The following is a 20,576-nucleotide window of genomic DNA, read 5'->3' as shown; positions in this document are numbered from 1 at the left end:
CTCTGGTTGGGAGGGAGGGGTACAGGACACATTTTGGAGCCTATCTTCTTCGACGCATCTTTACAGTTCTTGTGCATGAAGGATGTGCTGTTCAGTGAGCCAACCTCAATCCAGGAACAATTGCAGAGGCTAAGTCTTGCATGCTGGGGGCACAAACGTGTGTGTGTAAAGTGCCGTCAAGTCACAGCTGACTTATGGCGACCCAGTAGGGTTGCTAACCTGGTGGTGGCTGGAGATCTCCTGCTATTACAACTGATCTCCTGCCGATAGAGATCAGTTCACCTGGAGAAAATGGCCGCTTTGGCAATTGGACTCTATGGCATTGAATTCCCTCCCCTCCCCAAATCCTGGTGGCGAAGAGAGACTTGGCAACCCTATTCCTCTGCAGAGTCTTCCTTGGTGGTCTCCTTTCCAAGTACCAACCCTGCTTCTCTTCCACGACCTAACAAGATTGGTTTATGCCATGCCACCTTCCCTCCTACCTGTGTGCCACCAAAGCCTCAGCTTTTTGAGGATCCTTAAGGCAGGATATAGTGTGTCTTATGCATGAAATTATTTACAAAAGCTCTCAACACCGTTAAAAGGAAAGGCCAGTTTAATGGGTTCTTTCAATCCATCTACAGTAGATGAAAACAAAAAAAAAAAAAGTTCAAAACTCAGCAGTATTGTGGAAGATCTATATTTGAAAGATATACTGACACTTAGCTTAGAACAGCAAGTTTCAGTTTTCTGACATTCTTATCGCTAGAAGCAAAACCCGTAGGTTTGTAAGGCCAACGAACTGCTGACTTTGGCTATGAAACTGGCAGGAAGAAGTCACCCATCAAATTCAACACAGACAAGAGAAGCCAGTAAATCTTTGCCCCCGCGCTGCACTTAACTGCTGTATGTGTGTGCAAATTCTGACCAGAGTTATAGCTGCTTCACTTAATTATAAAACTAGCTCTTAGGCCTATATATTCCCAAGTTTGCTAGACTTCCCCATACTGCCCAAGGCATAATTCTAGCTAGCAGACATGACCACACCACAAAGGTGAACCAGTCAAAGCCGTTCAACTATCCTAGCTACCAACTTACGAACCCTGGCAGTTGTAGGTTGTAGGAAGGGCCTTAGTGGATTGCTCTTAAGACACTGCCAATGCTTTCACAACACTGGTAATCACCAGCATTCTTTGAAACCAGTTTCAAACTGGTTTACGTTTGTAACATTGATGCTCTATGAGTCTCTTGGACATCAAATCTCTTGAAATTGCCACAGGCTAACAAGACTGTTCTAGGTTTTGTAGTGCAAGGAAACTGCATTTACCCCAGAGGAAGATGACCTAAGATCTATGACAAACCCCTTTAAAACCTATGTACAAGTTTTTTTAAACTACTATATGTAATTGTAACTTGTATGTGGATTTAAGATGGGTCCCTCTTTTTCTTGATACACGTAGGGGAGAAAAACTAGTCTCACTTTCAGGTAAATAGGGTGTTTATTTAAAACGATGTCTACCAAAGGTTTCTGGGGAAACTTCCGTATCATTGGTTAAAACAGTCAGAGCTTGGGAGCCATTTGAGTGATTTCCAAGAGTGGTTCTGGGGCTAATTTTCCCAATCGGTAAAATGTCTGGCCAAACACCACAAGCTTCTTAGGCACTGAAATTCTTGGTAGAGACAGAAGCTGCTTTGTCCTCAAGGCAGATAAAGTATGAATATCACCCCCCTACCATGAAACCCCTCTTGCTGGAAAGGGGGCAGGCTGTGTTTGTTACAAACATAACTATGGCGGTGTGTGTGTGTGTTTTTTTTACAACAAACAGTTGCATGCCAGCCACCCCACAAGGATATGGGGCAATGTCAGTCAAATGCCTAAAAATTCTCATAATGATGCACGAAATAGGTCTGGTCCCGCTTGTTGATCTTCTTGCAGGCTTTCTCCACATTCTTGGTCATGCCCGGAGGGCCACAACTGAACACCCCGATCTTCTTAACCTGCAAGCAAGGAAAAGAACTTATTTACTTATGTATTTATTGGCTTATTTAATTAATGTATTTAAGGCTTCAAACTTGGCTGAGCAGAAGGGTAGGACATATGTGTGTTATGTGCCGTTAAGTCACTTCCGATTCCTGGCAGCCCTATGAATCAGTGTCTCCAAAATATCCTATCTTTGACAACCTTGCTCAGATCTTGCAAATTGAGGGCTGTGGCTTCCTTTATGGAGCCAATCCATCTCTTGTTGGGTCTTCCTCTTTTCCTGCTGCCCTCAACTTTTCCTAGCATGACTGTCTTTTCCAGTGACTCTTGTCTTCTCACAATGTGACCAAAATACGATCCAGTTATGGTCCTTGCAAAATCCCTTACAAAGACACTTCCTCTTTGCCTGCTCTCACCCTCAGTGAACCGGCTGCTCTTGGGATGCTTCTGTCCTTGGTTGCCACTCACCTCAGGATGGACCTCTTGCAAGGAGCAGAAGAAAGGGATAAAGGGTGGCCGTCCAAAGTGGGTGATGGACCGCAAGCCTGTGAACAAGCTCCGGTTCAGAACCTTCTGAAAGTGCCTCTCACAGATGTACTAAAAAGAGAAGAGAGAACAGTCAGAGCATAAAGAACGACACCCTCTTTCTCCCTGGGATCTGCTACCACAACCATCTCTGTGAAGTTATAGGAACCAGAATGGAATTAGGCCTTGCCAGGATGAAAGCCAGCTTCCTGTGGCCTCTGCCAGAGGGCGTGAGATGCATGCCACCTTTGGCCATCCCTGGAGCAACATCCAGGGCCCCTGTGTGTTGTGGGCTCTCAAGATTTTGGCCTGCAAGGACTCACCAGCATAGTAGTGCGCATGTCGAATTTCTCCGCTAGTTGAGTGATGTAGATATGGACGGACACCAGCTCGCGCTGGTCTTTCTCTTCCAGCTCGCGGATTATGTCAGCCATCCACTCGAACTGCCGCTGCGTTCGTGTCACCCAGATGAAATAGATCTGGGAAGGAGGAGAAGACAGACACGGTGATCGCCGGAGCCCTCAAAAAAACCAATACCACAAACCTTCTGATCTGTGCCTACTGTATCCAAACGCTCAAGGAGTCTATGCTGACTCCCTCCAGTACCAGAGGTAGCATATATGTACTGATAAGCTACACCTATAAGTGTTTTGATGGGTGGTTCCCATCTACTAGTAACTGATTGTCCTTCCTTTTGGGAGGCGCATCACATTCTCTGACATCTGTCCCAGTACCTTAACATTTGTCAACAAGAGCATCTCCCGTCCTTTCAGCCTCACCTTCTTACATGGGATCTTGGAGCCGACCAACGACTTGAAGACCAGATCTTTGAGGATGGAGGCAAAGGGGGTCACCCCAATGCCCCCTCCCACCAGCACAGAGACTTCGAACTTGTTCCACTCCTGGTGCCCTTCTCCGAACGGCCCATCTAAGTAGAGCTGCAAAGAGGCAGAGGTGAAGAAGAAGCCTCGACTTGTTCCTCGTTTGGACAACACCTGGGTTCACTGGCTCAGCATTTTGTAATCTGCTTTGGCATCAGAATCAATTAACACCAGGGGCAATGCGCCACGCAAGACTGCCACTAAGGGTTGTGTGTGCATGAGTGTGTGTGTGTGGGGTTACATCTTGAATTGTGATAGGTCTTTGGGGAGTTGGGGGAACATTACAAGAGCGGTAACCCTACACTTTACTTTCTGGCTGAGTCGGTTTCTCACAGGCAGAGAGAAGCTGACACATGTGTTTCCCTTCCTTAGTGGCTGAGTGGAGATTTGAACTCCATTCTCTCAGCTCCTGCTCTAATAGTTTCACCAGCGTGGTGAAGTAGTTAATAGCAGTGTTTTGGAGGGGTGGACTCTGATCTAGAGAACCAGGTTCGATTCCCCACTCCTCCACATGAGCAGCAGAGGCTAATCTGGTGAACTGGATTTGTTTTCCCACTCCTACACATGAAGCCAGCTTGGGCTAATCACACTCTCTCCCCTACCTCACAGGGTGTCTGTTGTGGGGAGGGGAAGGGAAGCTGTTTGTAAGCCAATTTGATTCTTCCTTAAGTGGTAGAGAAAGTCGGCATATAAAAACTAACTCTTCTTCTTCTCCTATCATTATACCACACTGGCTCCTAAATAGAATTTGGGCCTTGGGATGGGGGAGAATTGGAGAGGGGAGATGCCTCTCTTGGGTCTTGCCTCAAACCCCCCCCCCAAAAAAAAAAATTAAGTAGGAGGTTTGGGGCAAGTCTTTCTCAGATTTTTAAATGGAAGAAAATAATAAACTTTTGGGATAGCTTGTCAAGGCTAAGGAGAGGCCCCCCTGACTGTACCACCAATCAAAGAAGCTTGTCTGGTGGGCACACAAGAGAGGGCCTTTTTGGTGGCAGCCCCAAAATGATGGATCAACCTACCCAGGCAGGTGTACCTCACCCCTCACTGTCAATTTTCAGGAGGCAGTTGAAGACAGTTTTATTTAGGGCTCCATTAGACTGATTTAGTTATTATTTATTGGCCGTCCTAATGGCAGTTCAAATTTTATTAATATAGTCAATAGTAAAAGGTAAAGGTCCCCTGTGCAAGCACCGGGTCATTCCTGACCCATGGTGTGAAGCCACATCCCGACTTTTAATAGGCAGACTTTGTTTATGGGGTGGTTTGCCAGTGCCTTCCCCAGTCATCTTCCCTTTACCCCCAGCAAACTGGGTCCTCATTTGACCGACCTCGGAAGGAAGGAAGGCTGAGTCAACGTTGAGCCAGCTACCTGAAACCAACGTCCGTCAGGACTGAACTCAGGTTGTGAGCAGAGCTTGGACTGCCGTACTGCAGCTTTACCACTCTGCGCCAAGGGGCTCCTTATATGGTCAATGACCAGTTAGAAAAATATAACATATAACTTAAACCTAAAAATTTATAAATTACAGTATATGAATGGAGTTTATATAAACATCACATAACTTGACATAACCCCCTTAATATTTTAAAATAGTAGAGTCTTATCCTAACAGGGTATGGAATATTTTGATAGCAGCTGCACAAAATTTGTCGGTCAGAAGTGAAAACTGTGGTATTTCATCAGTTAGGAACATCTTGGCCAAAAACATGTCAGGTTGGCCAGGTAAATTGTTAAGCAGAGGAGAAATAAACTTTGTGCAGACTTCCTGATAGAACAAACAGCAGATCAAAATTGCAAATTATAAAATTATGGGATTTTAGAATTGTTTTATTGTGTTTTTGTAGTGTTTTATTTATATTGTGAGCCCCATTGAGTTCCACAAAAGCAGTGTACTTTAAATAAATTAAACAAACAAATAAGGCAAACAGCATGTTTCTGTTTAGAACATTCAGGTACCACTTTTCTCTTCATTAAACTCTACATTCAGGTACCACTTTTCTCTTCATTAAACCCTAGGCAGAGGGAGGACAAAAAGAAAAATGCCCAGCCTTACCTTGGGATACCTGCCGATTTCCGCTACGCTTTCTGGGGAGTAGAGCTCTCGAAGCCGGGTCGTCCAGGGTCCGGCTGCTCGGATGTGCAAGCTCAGCGTGTCCTCATGGGGCGCAGAGGTCAGAGTGAAGGGGTGGTACTCGTTGGTGCCCAGAGACAGGCAGGCGATCCGCACCCACTGCCCGGACCGGTAGTCAAAGTCTTCAGGCCTCTGGAACTGGAGGTGAGTGACTCCTGCACCAGAGTAGGGAGTAGGGTTGCCAACCTCCAGGTACTACCTGGAGATCTCCTGCTATTACAGCTGATCTCCAGCAGACAGAGATCAGTTCGCCTGGAGAAAATGGCTGCTTTGGCAATTGGACTCTATGGCACTGAAGACCCTCCCCTCCCCAAACCCCGCCCTCCTCAGGCTCTGCCCTGAAAACCTCCCACCAGTAGCAAGGGATGAAGAAGTCACAGAAACAGCAAATGCAGCTTAGGGGAACAGGCACCGGGAACATGCCAATCCGTCTGGTGCGAGGAAAACCATAGGCACAAAGATCCCAGTAGCTCTCTCGCCAGGAACCCAACCCCTGTGGAAGTTCAATAGGAATAGCCAACGGTCCCACGCTACCTGAAGGGAGGAGCTCAGCCTTCACCACGCTGATTTCCACCTTCTTCCTGCTCAGGCTGATGAGCTTGTCTGCGCCGTAGATGAGAGCCGGGACGATGAAATAAATGTGGAAACGGGGCTGCTGGATTAGAGCAAAGCTGCCGTGGATGATCACCTGGGGAAAGGGACACATCAACCAACACAGCGGTCATTGAACTCATCGTGTTGTTGGAATATGCAAGCAACCCAGCTAGAGGTATTTTATATCACCTGCCACCTGAGCCTTTTTTAAGCTGGAGATGCCGGGTATTAGACCCCAATGCAAAGGAGGTCTGCCATTGAGCCATAGCCCCGCCCAATAGTTCGACTTGATATAAGGGAATTTTGTACGTTCATATAACACATGAACACATACTGAATCAGACCCTTGGTCTATCAAAGTCAGTATTGTCTACTCAGACCGGCAGCGGCTCTCCAGGGACTCAGGCAGAGGTCTTTCACATCATCTACTTGCCCAGTCTCTTTAACTGGAGATGCCGGGGACTGAACCTGGGACCTTCTGCATGCCAACCAGAGGCTCCACCACTGAGCCACAGCCCCTCCCACGGTGTACATGGTTGTACTATCCCTCCATATACCTGTGGTCCCTTCAGTGTTCCCTGAACTGCAGTCTTCCATTCTCTTTCCCAACACCTGATAAAAAGGTACCTGTCGAATTTTATAAACCATCCACCCCCAACCCACACTTTGCAACTGAGACAAGTTGAAACAGCTAGGCCAAGCAGATTCATCTGCCTAAATTATTAGAGGAGGGCAGGGAGCTGTTCCTGTTGGCAGCAGAGGATAAGACTCGCAATAATGGGTTTAAATTGCAGGCAGAAACATACCGGCTGGATATTAGGAAAACTTTTTTTACAGTAAGAGTTCGAGGGTGGGATTGGCTGCCTAGGGAAGTTGTGAGCTCCCCCTCACTGGCAGTCTTTAAGCAGAGGCTGGACAAGCACTTGTCAGGGATGCTCTAGGCTGATCCTGCATTAAGCAGGGGGTTGGACTAGATGGCCTGTATGGCCCCTTCCAACTCTATGATTGCAGTTAGAGAGCATTAGCTTTCTCTTGGCAGAATCTGCAGATGGTTAGTGGACAGCTTTTCACACGTCGTTCATACACCTGCAGTTCTAACGGGGGGCAGACGAGGCTCAGAAGAGACTTACCAAGATATAGAGAACCACGTAAAGGTGATGAGTGATCCAGAAACCCTGGAAACTGATGCGCCGGAAGTAGTGAGTGGCAAAGACGTACATGACTGCAAGAATGACCAGCAGCAGCACCCCAGTCATGCCTGAGAGAGAGAGAGTGAGATGTGAATCACAGGATGAGGTTTAATGGACTAGTGTGGTCCATCTCTGCCAGTATTGCATACCGAGCTACCTTCATCACTATCTTACCTGGGACTGTCTCAAAAAACCACCAATAGTACTTAGGGGGAATCTGGGACCTGGAAAGAAGAAGAGGAAAGACACAATGTATTTTTTGATCGGCACTAACAATGCAGAACAGAGCTGGCATCAGAACAAAGGTGCTACGGACCTTTGCCTAACAGTGCATTCCTAAGGAGAGTTACTCCAGTCTAAGCCCATTGAAATGAATGGGCTTAGACTGGAGTAACTCTCCTTAGGAATGCACTGTAAGAGCTGCAAATGGTGGTTTACACAACAAAAGCTACCATAATACAAAGAATTTTGATCCCCTGATGGGGATCCAAAGCAGATTACAGTTTCTCCTCCATCTTATCCACACAACAACCCTATGAGGTACTTTAGCTGTGTGACTGGCCCATGGTCACCTCGCAAGCTTCCAAGACAGCATTTCAGCATTCGTTTAAAAATAAGGAACAAGCATTATATCAGCACAGAAATGGATCTTCAGCCATGATTGTATTATAAAAAAGAAAAAGAACGATGCAGCGAATAATCCTGAAAATGGGAAAGGCGGATAAAAATGTAGTATGTCCAAACCCAAATACCAATGAAGATCTTCAAAACATTCCCCAGAGGCAAAATGGAGTAAGCAGCAGAAGATAAAGTGACAGACAGAGATTTACAGTCAATAAAAAAAAAAAACAACATAATCCTAAAAAGAATTACACCCTTCTAAATCCATTGAAGTCATTGGGCTCAGGAGAGTGTAACTCTGCTCACTTAGGGTTGCCAAATCTCCATATCGGCCCTGGAATTATAACTGTTCTCCAAACTACAGAGAAAATGGCAGCTTCAGAGAGTGGACATTGTACCCTGCTGAGGTCTCTCCCCTCCCCAAACCCCACCCTCTCCAAACTCCACCCCCAAATCTCCAGGAATTTCCCAGTCCAGAGCTGGCAATCCTACTGTTTAGGAGGCCATAGTCAGAATATCTCCTTGAGGAACCCAAAGACTCTTCCTTATGAAATGCCCGCTGGTTACTCACCCATCATCTGTAAAGACTTTGGAGAAGAGGCACGACAGGACACTGAGTGGGGTAACAGAGAAGATATAGACGTTGACGACGTGCCCTAATGTATGAAGAACTACAGGATGCCAAGAAACAGAGAAGAAGAGTTGGTTTTTATATGCCGATTTTCTCTACCACTTAAGGGAGACTCAAACCTGCTTACAATCACCTTCCCTTCCCCTCCCCACAACAGACACCCTGTGAGGTAGGGGGGCAGAGAGAGCTCTAACAGAGCTGTAACTTGCCCAAGGTCACCCAGCTGGCTTCGTGTGGAGGAGTGGGGAAACAAATCCAGTTCACCAGATTAGCCTCCGCCGCTCATGGGGAGCAGTGGGGAATCAAACCTGGTTCACCAGATCAGACTCCGCTGCTCCAAGCCACCGCTCTTAACCACTACGCCACCCTGGCTCTCAGTTCCCGGGCTCCTTTGGGGGAAGCAATGATTGCCTACAGAGCATGGCTCCTGGTCAACCCCCAGGGAGTGTGCCGGTCTTCCAAAGTCTTACTTGAAAAGATCAGGGCCCCTGTAGCAATCCAACGGTGGAAGTCCACGGCAGAGTCGAAGGGGATGTAGCGATTGAAAAACGTCTCCCGCAGGAAGGTGATGAGGTTCCGACACATGGTGAGCAGGATGAACGAGTACATGAACGAGATGCTGGCGCCTCCTCCCCTAGAGATGAGGATGCCCACAAACGTCGTATCGGCAATTCCGGTGGGCGGGGATGCAAATCCATAGTCTGGGGACACAGCAAAGCCAGTTAGAGGCAGAATCCAGAATGCCAAGAGGCGTGCTTTACATGCTTCCACCTAGGGTTGCCAGCTTCGGGTTGGGAATAGGGTTGCCAGCTCCCTCTTCACCATCGGCGAGAGGTTTTCGGGACGGAGACTGAGGAGGGCAGGGTTTGGAAAGGGGAGGGACTTCAATGCCATAGAGTCCAATTGCCAAAGTGTCCATTTTCTCCAGGTGAACTGACCTCTATTGGCTGGAGATCAGTTGTAATAGCAGGAGAACTCCAGCTAGTACCTGGAGGTTGGCAACCCTAGTTGGGAAATTCCTGGAGATCTGAGGATGAAGCCTGGTAAGGGTGGGGTATAATGTCATAGAGACTTCCAAAGACATTTTCTCCAGATCTCTGTAATCTGGAGATCAGTTGGGAGTTCTGGGAGATATCCAGGCCCCACCTGGAGTCTGGCAACCCTACGTTCTGCCCTCTCTCTGCATGCTCGGGCCACAAAAACGTTCCACACCTTATTTACCTTTGCTACCATCTCATTTATACACTGCGGTGCAAAACTATGGTCAAGGGTTTGAAGCAGCTATAAATGGCGAGCTGCTGGACAGGGTGGGGTTTGGGTTACAGCGGAGGCGGCGAGTCCCCTTATCCCACTTTTACCGCAACAGCATTTGGACTGAGAACTATTCTAGCCCGACGAAGCCAGTCTCTACAGCCCCCAGTCACAAAAACAGCCACTACAGAGCAGAACCGGGAAGTTTGGTCGACCAAACTTCCCTCGTTACCCGTTAATAAAGCTCTATTATTGCAGGCAGGTCTCGGTTCTACTTCGGCATTAGTCTGTGCCGCCAGCAGATACGTACGTGGCACTCTTTGGCTTAGCTGCCATAGTCTGCCTCCCGTGGAGACAGGCATCCCTCCTTCCTCACAGAATGAGGATGTGGAGTTCGAGCCCTGGCCGGCCGCTCTCGGTCTTGGGCCGAGTAGCTGGCTCTGTGCCGGTAGGTCGTCTGGCAACTCACAGTAAGCCCTCTCTGCAAAGACGCCAGCCGTGATGGCTGAGAAAATCACCACGCAAATGATATGGCGGCGGTAGTTCTCGATGAAGCGCTTGAACTGCTGGATCTTCCGGTAGACTAGGCTCTTCCGGTACTTTTCCCTCCGTGCCTCAGTGTAGAGATGCGGCTGAATTAAAGAGGATCTGGATGAGGGGAATGAACATTTTTTTTAATGAGATAAAATGAGAATAAATGGGGTGCAAAGACATGAATCTGACCTGGATGGCCCAGGCTAGCCCGATCTCGTCGGATATTAGAAGAAGAAGACTTGGTTTTTATATGCCGACTTTCTCTACCACTTAAGGGAAACTCAAACCAGCTTACAATCCCCTTCCCCTCCCACAACAGACACCCTGCGAGGTCGGTGGGGTTGAGAGAGCTCTAACAGAGCTGTGACTTGCCCAAGGTCACCCAGCTGGCTTCGTGTGTCAGAGTGGGGAAACCAACCTGGTTCACCAGATATGCCTCCGCCGCTCATTTGGAGGAGTGGGGAATCAAACCCTGTTCTCCAGATCAGACTCCACCACTCCAAACCACGGCTCTTAACCACTACACTAGTACCCACCAGGGGCCCTCTGAGGCCACCATACAGGACGAATGTCACAAAATAAACCAACATAGTGGGAGCCATTGAGATGCCACTTCCTTAAGCCTCCTCAGGGCCCCAGAAAAGCTTGAAATCTGCTGCTTCCTTGCCTACTGACAAGGGTCTGTGCACTGCTTCAGATGTCACTGTATCAGTAGGGTGGCCAGGTCCCTCTTCGCAACCGGCGGGAGGTTTTTGGGGCAGAGCCTGAGAAGGGCGGGGTTTGGGGAGGGGAGGGACTTCAATGCCATAGAGTCCAATGGCCAATGCGGCCATTTTCTCCAGGCGAACTGATCTCTATTGGCTGGAGATCAGTTGTAATAGCAGGAGATCTCCAGCTACCACCGGGAGGTTGGCAACCCTACTGGGTCACCATAAGTCAGCTGTGACTTGACGGCACTTTACACACACACGTTTGGGCCCCCAGCATGCAGGACATAACCTCTGCGATTGTTCCCAGATTGAGGTTCCTCACTGACCAGCACATCCTTCATGCACAAGAACTTTAAAGATGCGTTCTCTCTAACTACCTGGTAATTGGCAGCCCTCCTGTATCAGAGTCTTGCAAGTGGTTCAGCTAGAAAGCTTCCTCTTCCCTAACACGCTTTATTGCTATGGGGAAAGCGGAATACACAGACGCTCACTGTCGATCTGCCCTGCTGTGGCTAAGGGACTGATCCCAAGCCAAACAGTTACAGACACCAGCCGACTGTCACCGTGTTAACACTGCGAGTGAAGTCTTTGTCTGCCAGTGAGTCAGATAGAAACAGATAACAGCCCTTGGAAGACTGCCGAACCACCGGCAGTGTGAGTTAGTTCTGAAGGCAGGGCAATAGGGAAATGCTGCAAAAAGCATGCCAAGGGTAAATCAGAAAATGCAAATCAGCCCTGGGGCTATTTGCTTGTGCACAGCCCCGTGGCTTGTTTCCTTTCTGGGCTGCAGCGGACGTAAGCGGCTTCAGGCACCAGGCTGTGCATACACGGTCTCCACACGCAAGGGTGAAGGGCCCGGGTTCGATTCCTGGCATCTCCCATTACAGAATCTCCGGTATTGGCAAAGACCCGGCCCTGCCTGAGAGCCATCAGTGTATGTGAGAGATCCAAACTCCACATAAGGCAGCTCTGTACATGCTAGGGTTGCCAACCTCCAGGTACTAAGACAAAACAAGGCACTTTTGGCAAAAAAATTCCAAAGTATACTCAGAAGGTAATGAACACCAATATATTCCAAAGTATGTACAATACACAATTTCAATACAGTAACAACGGAAACAAATTCCTGTTGAACAAAGTAAAGTCCAAGGATGCCAAGAGTAAGAGTAAAATAGGTTTCCGGTAGTAAGTCCTATTTCGCTCCAGTTTATTCAATTCCAGCAATCCCGTGACGATCTACGTATATGCTTCAGAACATATGTTCTAAGACCAAGGCATGTAGCAAGTGGATGGCGATTCTGCCATCAAGAATGGGTAAGAGCCAGTCGGGTTTGTGAGAATGCTCGATGGAACATAGTGTACAGCAGCAGGGCGGTTCACAAAAGTGGGGCAGGGATTCGTGACCCGTGGCCCTGGTCATTCCCACTTCCTAGTTCCAACTCTTGTGTGTCCACACAGTACTTAAGGGGCCTTCAATTATGTCTCAGCCTCTGACAGCTGGGGTTGCCAACCTCTAGGTACTAGCTGGAGACCTCCTGCTATTACAACTGATCTTCGGCCAATAGAGATCAGCTCCCCTGGAGAAAATGGCCGCTTTGGCAGTTGGAGATCAGTTCACATGACGGCACAGTGAGATTTCAAGTATTTCCGCTGACAAAAAGAAGTTGCTTGGTCTCCTTCCTACAGGACTGTCTATATTGCATGTTGAGTTCTTTGGACTCTGGACTTTGATTGTGAGGGTTTGCTTGATATCTGTTCTGGTAGTTTTGTATGTTATCCTTGTATGCATTCTGTACTTTTTGTATGTGCTGTGTGGCTGTTTGTTGTGTTTATGTATTCATGGATCTCCATCCTGTTTTGTATAGCCTTTATTGTCACGAATATAAATAGTATTTGCATTAATTCTTTAATTCTTTGAGCCTGGTACTGTTCGTTTTTGCCCAGGTACCAGCTGGAGATCTCCCGCTATTCCAACTGATCTCCAGCCGATAGAGATCAGCTCCCCTGGAGAAAATGGCCGCTTTGGCAGTTGGACTCTACGGCATTGAAGTCCCTCCCCTCCCCAAATCCTGCCCTCCTCAGGCTCCACCCCCAAAAACCTCCTGCTGGTGGTGAAGAGGTACCTGGCAATCCTAGTACATGTTCACCGCACATGCTTCAGACAAATCCTAGGCTTAGTACAGACAGATACCTGCCAACTCTGGATCTATTGAAGAACGCTGTCAATATCTGTGAAAATAAACTTACTTCTTGCCTGGCCGCTTCCGCAGTTCTGGCCCTGGGCACTCCGTAGGTGGCACCCTTTGGCCCGGATGAGAGGAGATTTCCTGGTTTTGGTAGAAGCTGCAAATGGAGAAGGTCATTACAGTCCAAAGGAGAAAGTCCTCTATAAATGACAGCCTCTGACTCTCAGTGCTCTCTACAGAGTAAGAAGCGCTCCAGAAAAGGGTGACTCTATTGCATCAGAAAAGGGCCAAGGATTCCCCTCTGCAAGCAATGTCCCCGGTCCTCCGGGAAAGCTGCTTCTCATCTTATCCGGGCTCCCTCAGTTTCTAGCAGAGCTCCATTTCACGAGAACCCTCTCCCATGGGCTATATTTGGGGAGGCAGTGGAGAAAGTGGCTAGAGACAACTTTCCCTCTGTTTCACGTAATGCTTGGAAAAGCCGTGGGGGGAGGGGCTGTTGCTCAGTGGCAGAGCATCTGCTTGGCATGCAGAAGGGTCCTAGGTTCAATCCCTGGCATCTCCAGTTAAAGGGACCAGGCAAGCGGGTGATGTGAAAGACCCCTGCCTGAGACCCTGGAGAGCCTGTCTGAGTAGACAATACTGACTGATGGACCAAGGTTCTGATTTAGTATAAGGCAGCTTCATGTGTTCAAGCAGGGGCACGCAACGAAACTGGTGGACGGTTGACTCAAGTCAGAAAAAAGAAAGCTCTTCTTTCACACCACCCATCACTTTGCCTGTGGAACTCACTGTCACGGGATGTAGTAATGGCCACTGGCTTGGGTAGCTTTAAAAGGGGACTTGATAAATTCATGGAAAATCGATTGAGCAGATGGTAGCCAAGTAGAACCTTCACGTTCAGGCAGTGTACCTCTTAATGCCAGTTGCTGGGTGGCAACAACAGGAGGGCAGTTTTAGGTGTCTATGCTCTGTTTGTAGGCCACTCAGAAGCACCTGACTTAAGAGAACAGGATGCCTGGAAGCATCCTAAGAGTAATTGATAAAACATCTGCAGCAGCATCTGGTGCTTGCAGGCCTCTCAGGATCTGACCCAGGAAAACGGAATGTCTGGAAGCAGCCTATGGGTAATGCCTGTGTACACTAATAAAGCATTGGCAAAGTGCATTGGAGTTCACTGCACAACACCAAAGCGCGGTGAACAACCCTGTGCAAATCTTTCATTTCAGTTATAAGCTGGTGAAATGATAGTTTCATTTAATTCTACTGCAAGGGATACTCTAAGTAAGGGCCTGAAAACAACAGTAAGATGCAAGTTGAATATTTTAGGGACACCAGCAGCTCGGTGGTCGGGCAGATCACTTACTTGGTATCTTTGTCCTTGTTTATGAAAGAGACCCGGTTGCTCATGTTTTGTCTGAATCTGTCAGGAACGCCTTTGGGAGACAGAAAAAGAAGTTTAGACTATCATCAAGAATGTCTCTTGGGTTGGGAATGGAGAAGAAAAAGATTGGTTTGACTTCTTTGGCTGGTTTTTCAGAGTGCCATGTAATCTGTTGTGATAACAATTAATAGGGAACGATTCAAAACACCCCCCCAAAGGCGGAAAACATGTGTACCCCATTCCATATGCCTCTTCCCACGGCTAGTTTTAACTTACCATTATTAATTGGATCTCAGTTAGGGTTGCCAGGTCCCTCTTTGCAACTGGCGGGAGGTTTTTGGGGTGGAGCCTGAGAAGGATGGAGTTTGGAGAGGGGAGGGCCTTCAATGCCATAGAGTCCAATGGCCTAAGTGGCCATTTTCTCCAGGTGAACTGATCTCTGTCGGCTGAGGATAAGTTGAAATAGCAGGAGATCTCCAGCTAGTACCTGGAGTTTGGCGACCCTAATCTCACCCCATGGGTTTGGGGTATACTCAAGTGGCAAGTGGCTTATCTATTCTGTCACATTGGGATGTGATTTGAAGTACTGTTGCAGACTGGCAGCTATTGGCTTAGATGCCATGATGTCAGAGCAGCCTTGGGCTATGTTCGGGGTGGGGAAAACTTACAACTGGAATTCCAAGGTCCTGTCCCCCAGCAAATGTGTTTCCCCAAAACAAAGAGGCATTTGGGACCATGTCTAACTAACACCAGCTACTGCAGCACAGCATTACTGAGCGCAGACTCCCACCCCACACCCACCCAAGGCTTAGCAGGGGTTCCCTACTTTGCTGACCTTTAACACAGAGCTGGGTGAAGCGGAGCTCATTGTCATGGTCCCGCAGCATGTAGTGAAAATCCTCGCACGTCAGCTCCGTCTTATCTTGGAATCCCGACTCTCTGAACATTGACTCGATCACCTGCTCGGTCTGATCTCGCGTGAGACAGTTGTTGGAGATCTCGATGAAGGACCTAGAGCGGAGGGAGATGGCATGATATCATCTCAGAACAGGTTCAGAGGAGCGTCAGGAACCAGCGTGGTGGAATGTTAAGCAGGAGCGGCTCATGAGGTGGGGCCGTGGCTCAGTGGCAGAGCATCTGCTTGGCCTGCAGAAGGTCCCAGGTTCAATCCCCGGCATCTCCAGTTGAAAGGAACAGGCAGTAGGTGATAGAAAGACCTTGATCTGAGACCCTGGTTCAGCGGTAGCCCATCAGCATTTCCTGCAGCATCACAAACAGGGTGGGTCACCTGTGACATAGCAGCATGCGTAATTTTAATGCCTGAGGTAGTTGACAAGAGGAAGTACCTCAGCATCCGGTAGAACTCTTCTTTGGAAAGGAACCCATTTCCATCTATGTCATACATGGTGAACATCTGTTTGGACTTCTCTTGTGGAGATCCTGGGAGAGATGAAGGGAGAACAAAACCCCATCAGGATAAACACAGCTCAACGTGGAACACCAGTTACCCAGAGGAGGCCTCTGAACCCAATTCTCCTCTCTCAGTGCTCATTTCAGACGGGAAGAGAAAGCTCAGCTTTTCCTTCGTTCTCCAAAGGGTTATTCTGGGAAGGAAACTGGGCTCCATTTCCTCTTGCTCCGTCTAAACTACCTCACAGGGTTGTCGCAGGGATAAAATGGAGGTGAGGACCAGCCATGTGTTGTACCCCAAGCTCCTTGGGAAGAAGAACAGAATAAAATATGATGGAGAGATTCTCCTGAGGCTTCAGAGAAGCATTCATATACAACTTTGCTCTGGGGGATGGTGTAAGGATCTTTGAAAGGAATGGCCTCTATATTAGAATCCAACAAGTGTTGGATTAAGACCGGGGGAGACCTGGGTTCAAATCCCCACTTGCAATGTGACCTTGGGTGGATTACTCTCTTAGCTTAACCTACCTCAGAGAGTTGCTGAGAGGGTAAAATGGAGAAGAGAAGAGATCCACGCACATTGCCCTGGGCTCAGTGGAGGAACACCAGGCTAAGAATTCACTTATATTAAAACCTCTGGTTCTCTCTAACTTTAAAACCCCTCGCTGTGGTTGCCATAAATCAGTTGTGACTCCGTGGCACATACGTATGTATCTGCAGTAGTTCTCTTCTATTGCTTACTTGGCCAGTTGGTAGGTGGACAGATAGAAAAATAAATTTTGCTTCCTGCACTTTGTTGTATGTATGTATATTTAAAGACCAAATAATACAAAATTGTAAATCAGGCTCCATGTGATTCTTTCCCACAAAATGTGCTACTAGCGGAGCATCCCTAGTTTTGTTCCTGGTTTTGGAGCTATGTTCCACAGTGCTAGTTTTAATAGATCTGGTATTGCAACAATATTTCAGCGAAGCTTGCTTTTTTTGCCCTTTTGGTGTTTGGACTTTAAGTACTTCAATGAAGCATGCCTTATTGTAATTGGACTTTACCTTACTGGAAGTTGATTAATGTATACTACATGGATGTTTAACAGTTGTTTTGTATGCTTTGCAGTTCATTGGTAGTAGTCCTATGGTATAGCTAAATATACTACAGTGAGTATTCTATGTGTGATTGACAATTGGTACTTATCGTAGTTTTGGCCACATGCTGTGATTTTTCTCTCTTGGTTCTGGTAACAAGCATTTCAAATGCTTTTCTAGTAAGGGGTTCCGGATGTCCCGACTACGGGCCACTCCCACCCTGTCCTTCCAGTCGTCATTACAAAATGTCACCTTTCATGAAGACCACAAGGATGTCCAGGAACTCCCTGAAGGAGATATATCCATTGCCGTCTTTGTCCGCCAGAGAGAACATGGAGTCCACAAAGACGGATTGGGGCTTCAGCCCCAAAGCGTCTGCGAACTCTGCCCGGCTCAGCTCACACTTCAGGGCTTCTTTGACTTTCTGAGATGTTTCCAAGCTGAGTTCCCCGGCATCCAATCTGTCAATGTCTAAGACCTAAAAGGGCAAACATAATTATTAAGTTCTGGGAACCATTCCACATTCCTACAACAGAGACAAGGAAATCTACACAAAACTCTTCACTCTTCTTAGTGCCTTGCCGAGCCCTGCAAATATTGGTTGGAAAATCACTGATTCATCAAGGGCTCCTTTTATTTCACAGTGGTGGAGAACACTGACGGGATTATTCACATAGAGACAGTTCTGCAACCTCTGTTTGATATTTCAGAACATGCGTACTTCCTTAGTCTTCAACAAACAACAGCGGTAATATTGATTCCCCACAATGGGAGGTGGAAGGAATTGCTTGTCGAAGATCGGGCTCTTTTCACGCTATGTTTGAGCAACATCCATAACCCATTTGGGCTTTGTAACGTTTATGCTCGCGGCCCATTTACATTGTTTTTTTCCGGTAGCTGCAAGGCAGACCTCTGCATATGTGAGGCGGGCTATTTTTTAAAAATGACGCCAGATTTGCATATGGCCTTTTTGTGCAATCCCAGGCAAAAATGAACAAATACATTAAAATTTAAACAATTAAAGCAGAGGTGTCAAATATGGCCCATGGGCCGGATCCGGCCCCTCAAGAGCTGTTATCTGGCCCGTGAGCAAGCCGAGGCAGCCACCCCCCCCCCAAGTCCTGAGGTGTCAATTATCAGAGACGGTTAAATAAAATAAAAGAAGAGTGTTATTATTTTTAAGCTGGTTTGTATTTTGAGTAAAAAATAGAGTAAAAAATAATATTATTAATTGGCTTTGCCTGTGTCCTCTATAAAGTTTGTATCTTCGGTACCTAGCATCAAATTTTATGGTACACATGGCCCAACCAAGTGACATATCTGGTCCTCGTAAGAAATGAATTAAAGGCTAGGAAGGAAACACGAAAAATACATCTCTGGGGAATAAAGGACCTGGCACATAGCAGAAAAGAGATCTAGTGAATATTGGTGAATAGGGAAAATATGCAGAGATTTAAAAAAAACAAGACAGAAATCTTAATGAAAATGGAGGGCATGGACCGGGAAACAGTTGAAAATATTTGCCTGGGTAACAGTTGCTAACACCAAGGCCTTTTTTGGTACATGTATGAAACATCTCCTTGCTAAAGAACTTGTACAGACCTTGATCTTGAAACTGCAGAGATCAGTTCCCCTGGAGAAACTGGCTGCTTTGGAGGGTTGTGGCATTATAACCCCCCTACCCAAACCCCACCTTCCCCGGGCTCCCCCCCACACACAAATCTCCAGGAATTTCCCAAACTAGACTTGGCAACCCTATGGCTGGGGCAGACCCAGAAACAGCGCAACATGCAGTTATGTCTTTTGTAGGGTACTGATTTTTGCCCCAGAAAGAAGAGACTATTTAAAGGCTGCGCATAGCTGGTTTGCACAGAACACTCTGTAGCTGCAGCGCTAAATGCTCTTACTGTCCTTGCGTTGTTGTTTTAAAGGAGGAAAACGTCTTGCTTCTGTGCATACCTGGGAGAATAAATGCCGGAAAAAAATCTCCAGGATATTCTTCCTCTGCTCCTTGGTCACTGCCTTCTTCAGCAACTGCTGCTCCTTCATCTCGAACGCACGCAGAGTCAGCCGGCTTCTCTCCAGGTAGGCTTTGAGGTGCACGAGGAAGTCCCTGCGATCTACCTCACTGCTGAACTGCAACACCTAAGGAGACAGGGTGATTGAGTGGTTCTCAGCGCAGGTGGAGCTCCACAGCAGACTAGAAACCCACAGGAAGGCTTTTTAGATGCTTCATAAATATTATCTCCACTTAGTTTTGCAGATTGAAACTGGGATTCCTGCTTTGCTATTTGGATTTTGAAGGGGAAAAGAGAACATGTTTTTAAAAGGTACATATCCCCCCTTTAAAATTCTGATAGCAGCACGGGAACTGGTTTCAATCAGTTAGGGGAGGGAGCTGGTTTCAATTAGGGAAGGGGCTGTGGCTCAGTGGTAGAGCATCTGCTTGGCATGCCAAAGGTCCCAGGTTCAGTCCCCAGCATCTCCAGTTAAAGGGACTAGGTAAGTAGGTGATGTGAAAGACCTCTGCCTGAGACCCTGGAGAGCTGCTGCCGGCTTGAGTAGTCAATACTGACTTTCATGGAACAAGGGTCTGATTCAGTATAAGGCAGCTTCATGTGTGTTCAATCAGAGAAGCTCATTTGGTGAGTACAATAGAGAGGGCCTTTTTAGTGGCAGCCCCACAATTATGGAACAACTTTGCCAGGGAGGTGTGCCTTACCCCCTCACTTTAGGAATCTGTTGGAGACAGTTTAAGTTAGGACTGCATTTGATTAATTTACTAGCAGTCCTAAATTGTGATTTTAGTTTTATCTATTTTTTTTTTGTGTGTACTCTGTTTCATGCATTTTATTTACATTGTAAGCCACCTTGAGTTCCGTAGGGATTCCCCATAGATCTTTCCTCCTCTACTTCAAATCATCCTTCCCAGAATCATCAACTTTTTATTATTTTATTTTATTATTTTAACCTAACTTTGGTTTTTATTCAGAGCCGATATTGTATCAAAATAAAACTTGATTGATCGATTGAGTTCCGTAGGGAAGAAAAGTGGCTAATAAATGTTTTAAATAAAATAAAGTTAAATAAATTAGTATATGTTTTGTGAAACAAATAATAATAATAATAATAATAATAATAATAAATGCTAATGGTAGAGCGAGGGAGCTGGTTTCAGTTATCGAAACCGAACAGGGACCGAGAGGTTAAGAACATAAGAACATAAGGAAAGGCCATGCTGGATCAGACCAAGGCACATCAAGTCCAGCAGTCTGTTCACACAGTGGCCAACCAGGTGCCTCCAGGAAGCCCCCAAACAAGACGACTGCAGCGGCACCATCCTGCCTGTGTTCCACAGCACCTAAGATAATAGGCCTGCTCCTCAGATCCTGGAGAAAATAGGTATGCAGTTAAACCTCCTTTCTTTCCCACACAGCTCCAAGGCAAATTGAGGCAGCATGAGGCTGCCGTTTGCATTTCCTATACC

The 20,576-nt window shown here is 47.0% G+C and overlaps 1 protein-coding gene across 1 annotated transcript in view; it reads right to left on the bottom strand.

Annotated features, from left to right (window-relative positions):
- Window positions 1–1,843: 1,843 nt before the first annotated feature.
- DUOX2 (dual oxidase 2) overlaps window positions 1,844–20,576 on the bottom strand; it is a 45,503-nt gene continuing 26,770 nt past the window's right edge. The window contains exons 18-34 of the mRNA XM_056866067.1: window positions 19,049–19,234; window positions 17,342–17,567; window positions 15,943–16,036; window positions 15,432–15,607; window positions 14,586–14,648; window positions 13,860–13,882; window positions 10,255–10,417; window positions 9,005–9,235; window positions 8,475–8,574; window positions 7,457–7,506; window positions 7,223–7,350; window positions 6,033–6,186; window positions 5,421–5,653; window positions 3,265–3,423; window positions 2,809–2,964; window positions 2,429–2,557; window positions 1,844–1,977 (exon numbers count right to left, since the gene is read on the bottom strand). Coding sequence (XP_056722045.1) covers window positions 1,855–1,977; window positions 2,429–2,557; window positions 2,809–2,964; window positions 3,265–3,423; window positions 5,421–5,653; window positions 6,033–6,186; window positions 7,223–7,350; window positions 7,457–7,506; window positions 8,475–8,574; window positions 9,005–9,235; window positions 10,255–10,417; window positions 13,860–13,882; window positions 14,586–14,648; window positions 15,432–15,607; window positions 15,943–16,036; window positions 17,342–17,567; window positions 19,049–19,234 — 2,394 coding nt within the window. The 3' untranslated portion in view covers window positions 1,844–1,854. The remainder of the gene's footprint in view (window positions 1,978–2,428; window positions 2,558–2,808; window positions 2,965–3,264; window positions 3,424–5,420; window positions 5,654–6,032; window positions 6,187–7,222; window positions 7,351–7,456; window positions 7,507–8,474; window positions 8,575–9,004; window positions 9,236–10,254; window positions 10,418–13,859; window positions 13,883–14,585; window positions 14,649–15,431; window positions 15,608–15,942; window positions 16,037–17,341; window positions 17,568–19,048; window positions 19,235–20,576) is intronic.

Source organism: Euleptes europaea, chromosome 20 (genome assembly GCF_029931775.1).
Source record: "Euleptes europaea isolate rEulEur1 chromosome 20, rEulEur1.hap1, whole genome shotgun sequence".
In the NCBI taxonomy this organism is placed as follows: domain Eukaryota; kingdom Metazoa; phylum Chordata; class Lepidosauria; order Squamata; family Sphaerodactylidae; genus Euleptes; species Euleptes europaea.
The sequence above is the reverse complement of the archived record's forward strand: the minus strand, read 5'-3'. Positions and strand labels throughout refer to the sequence as shown.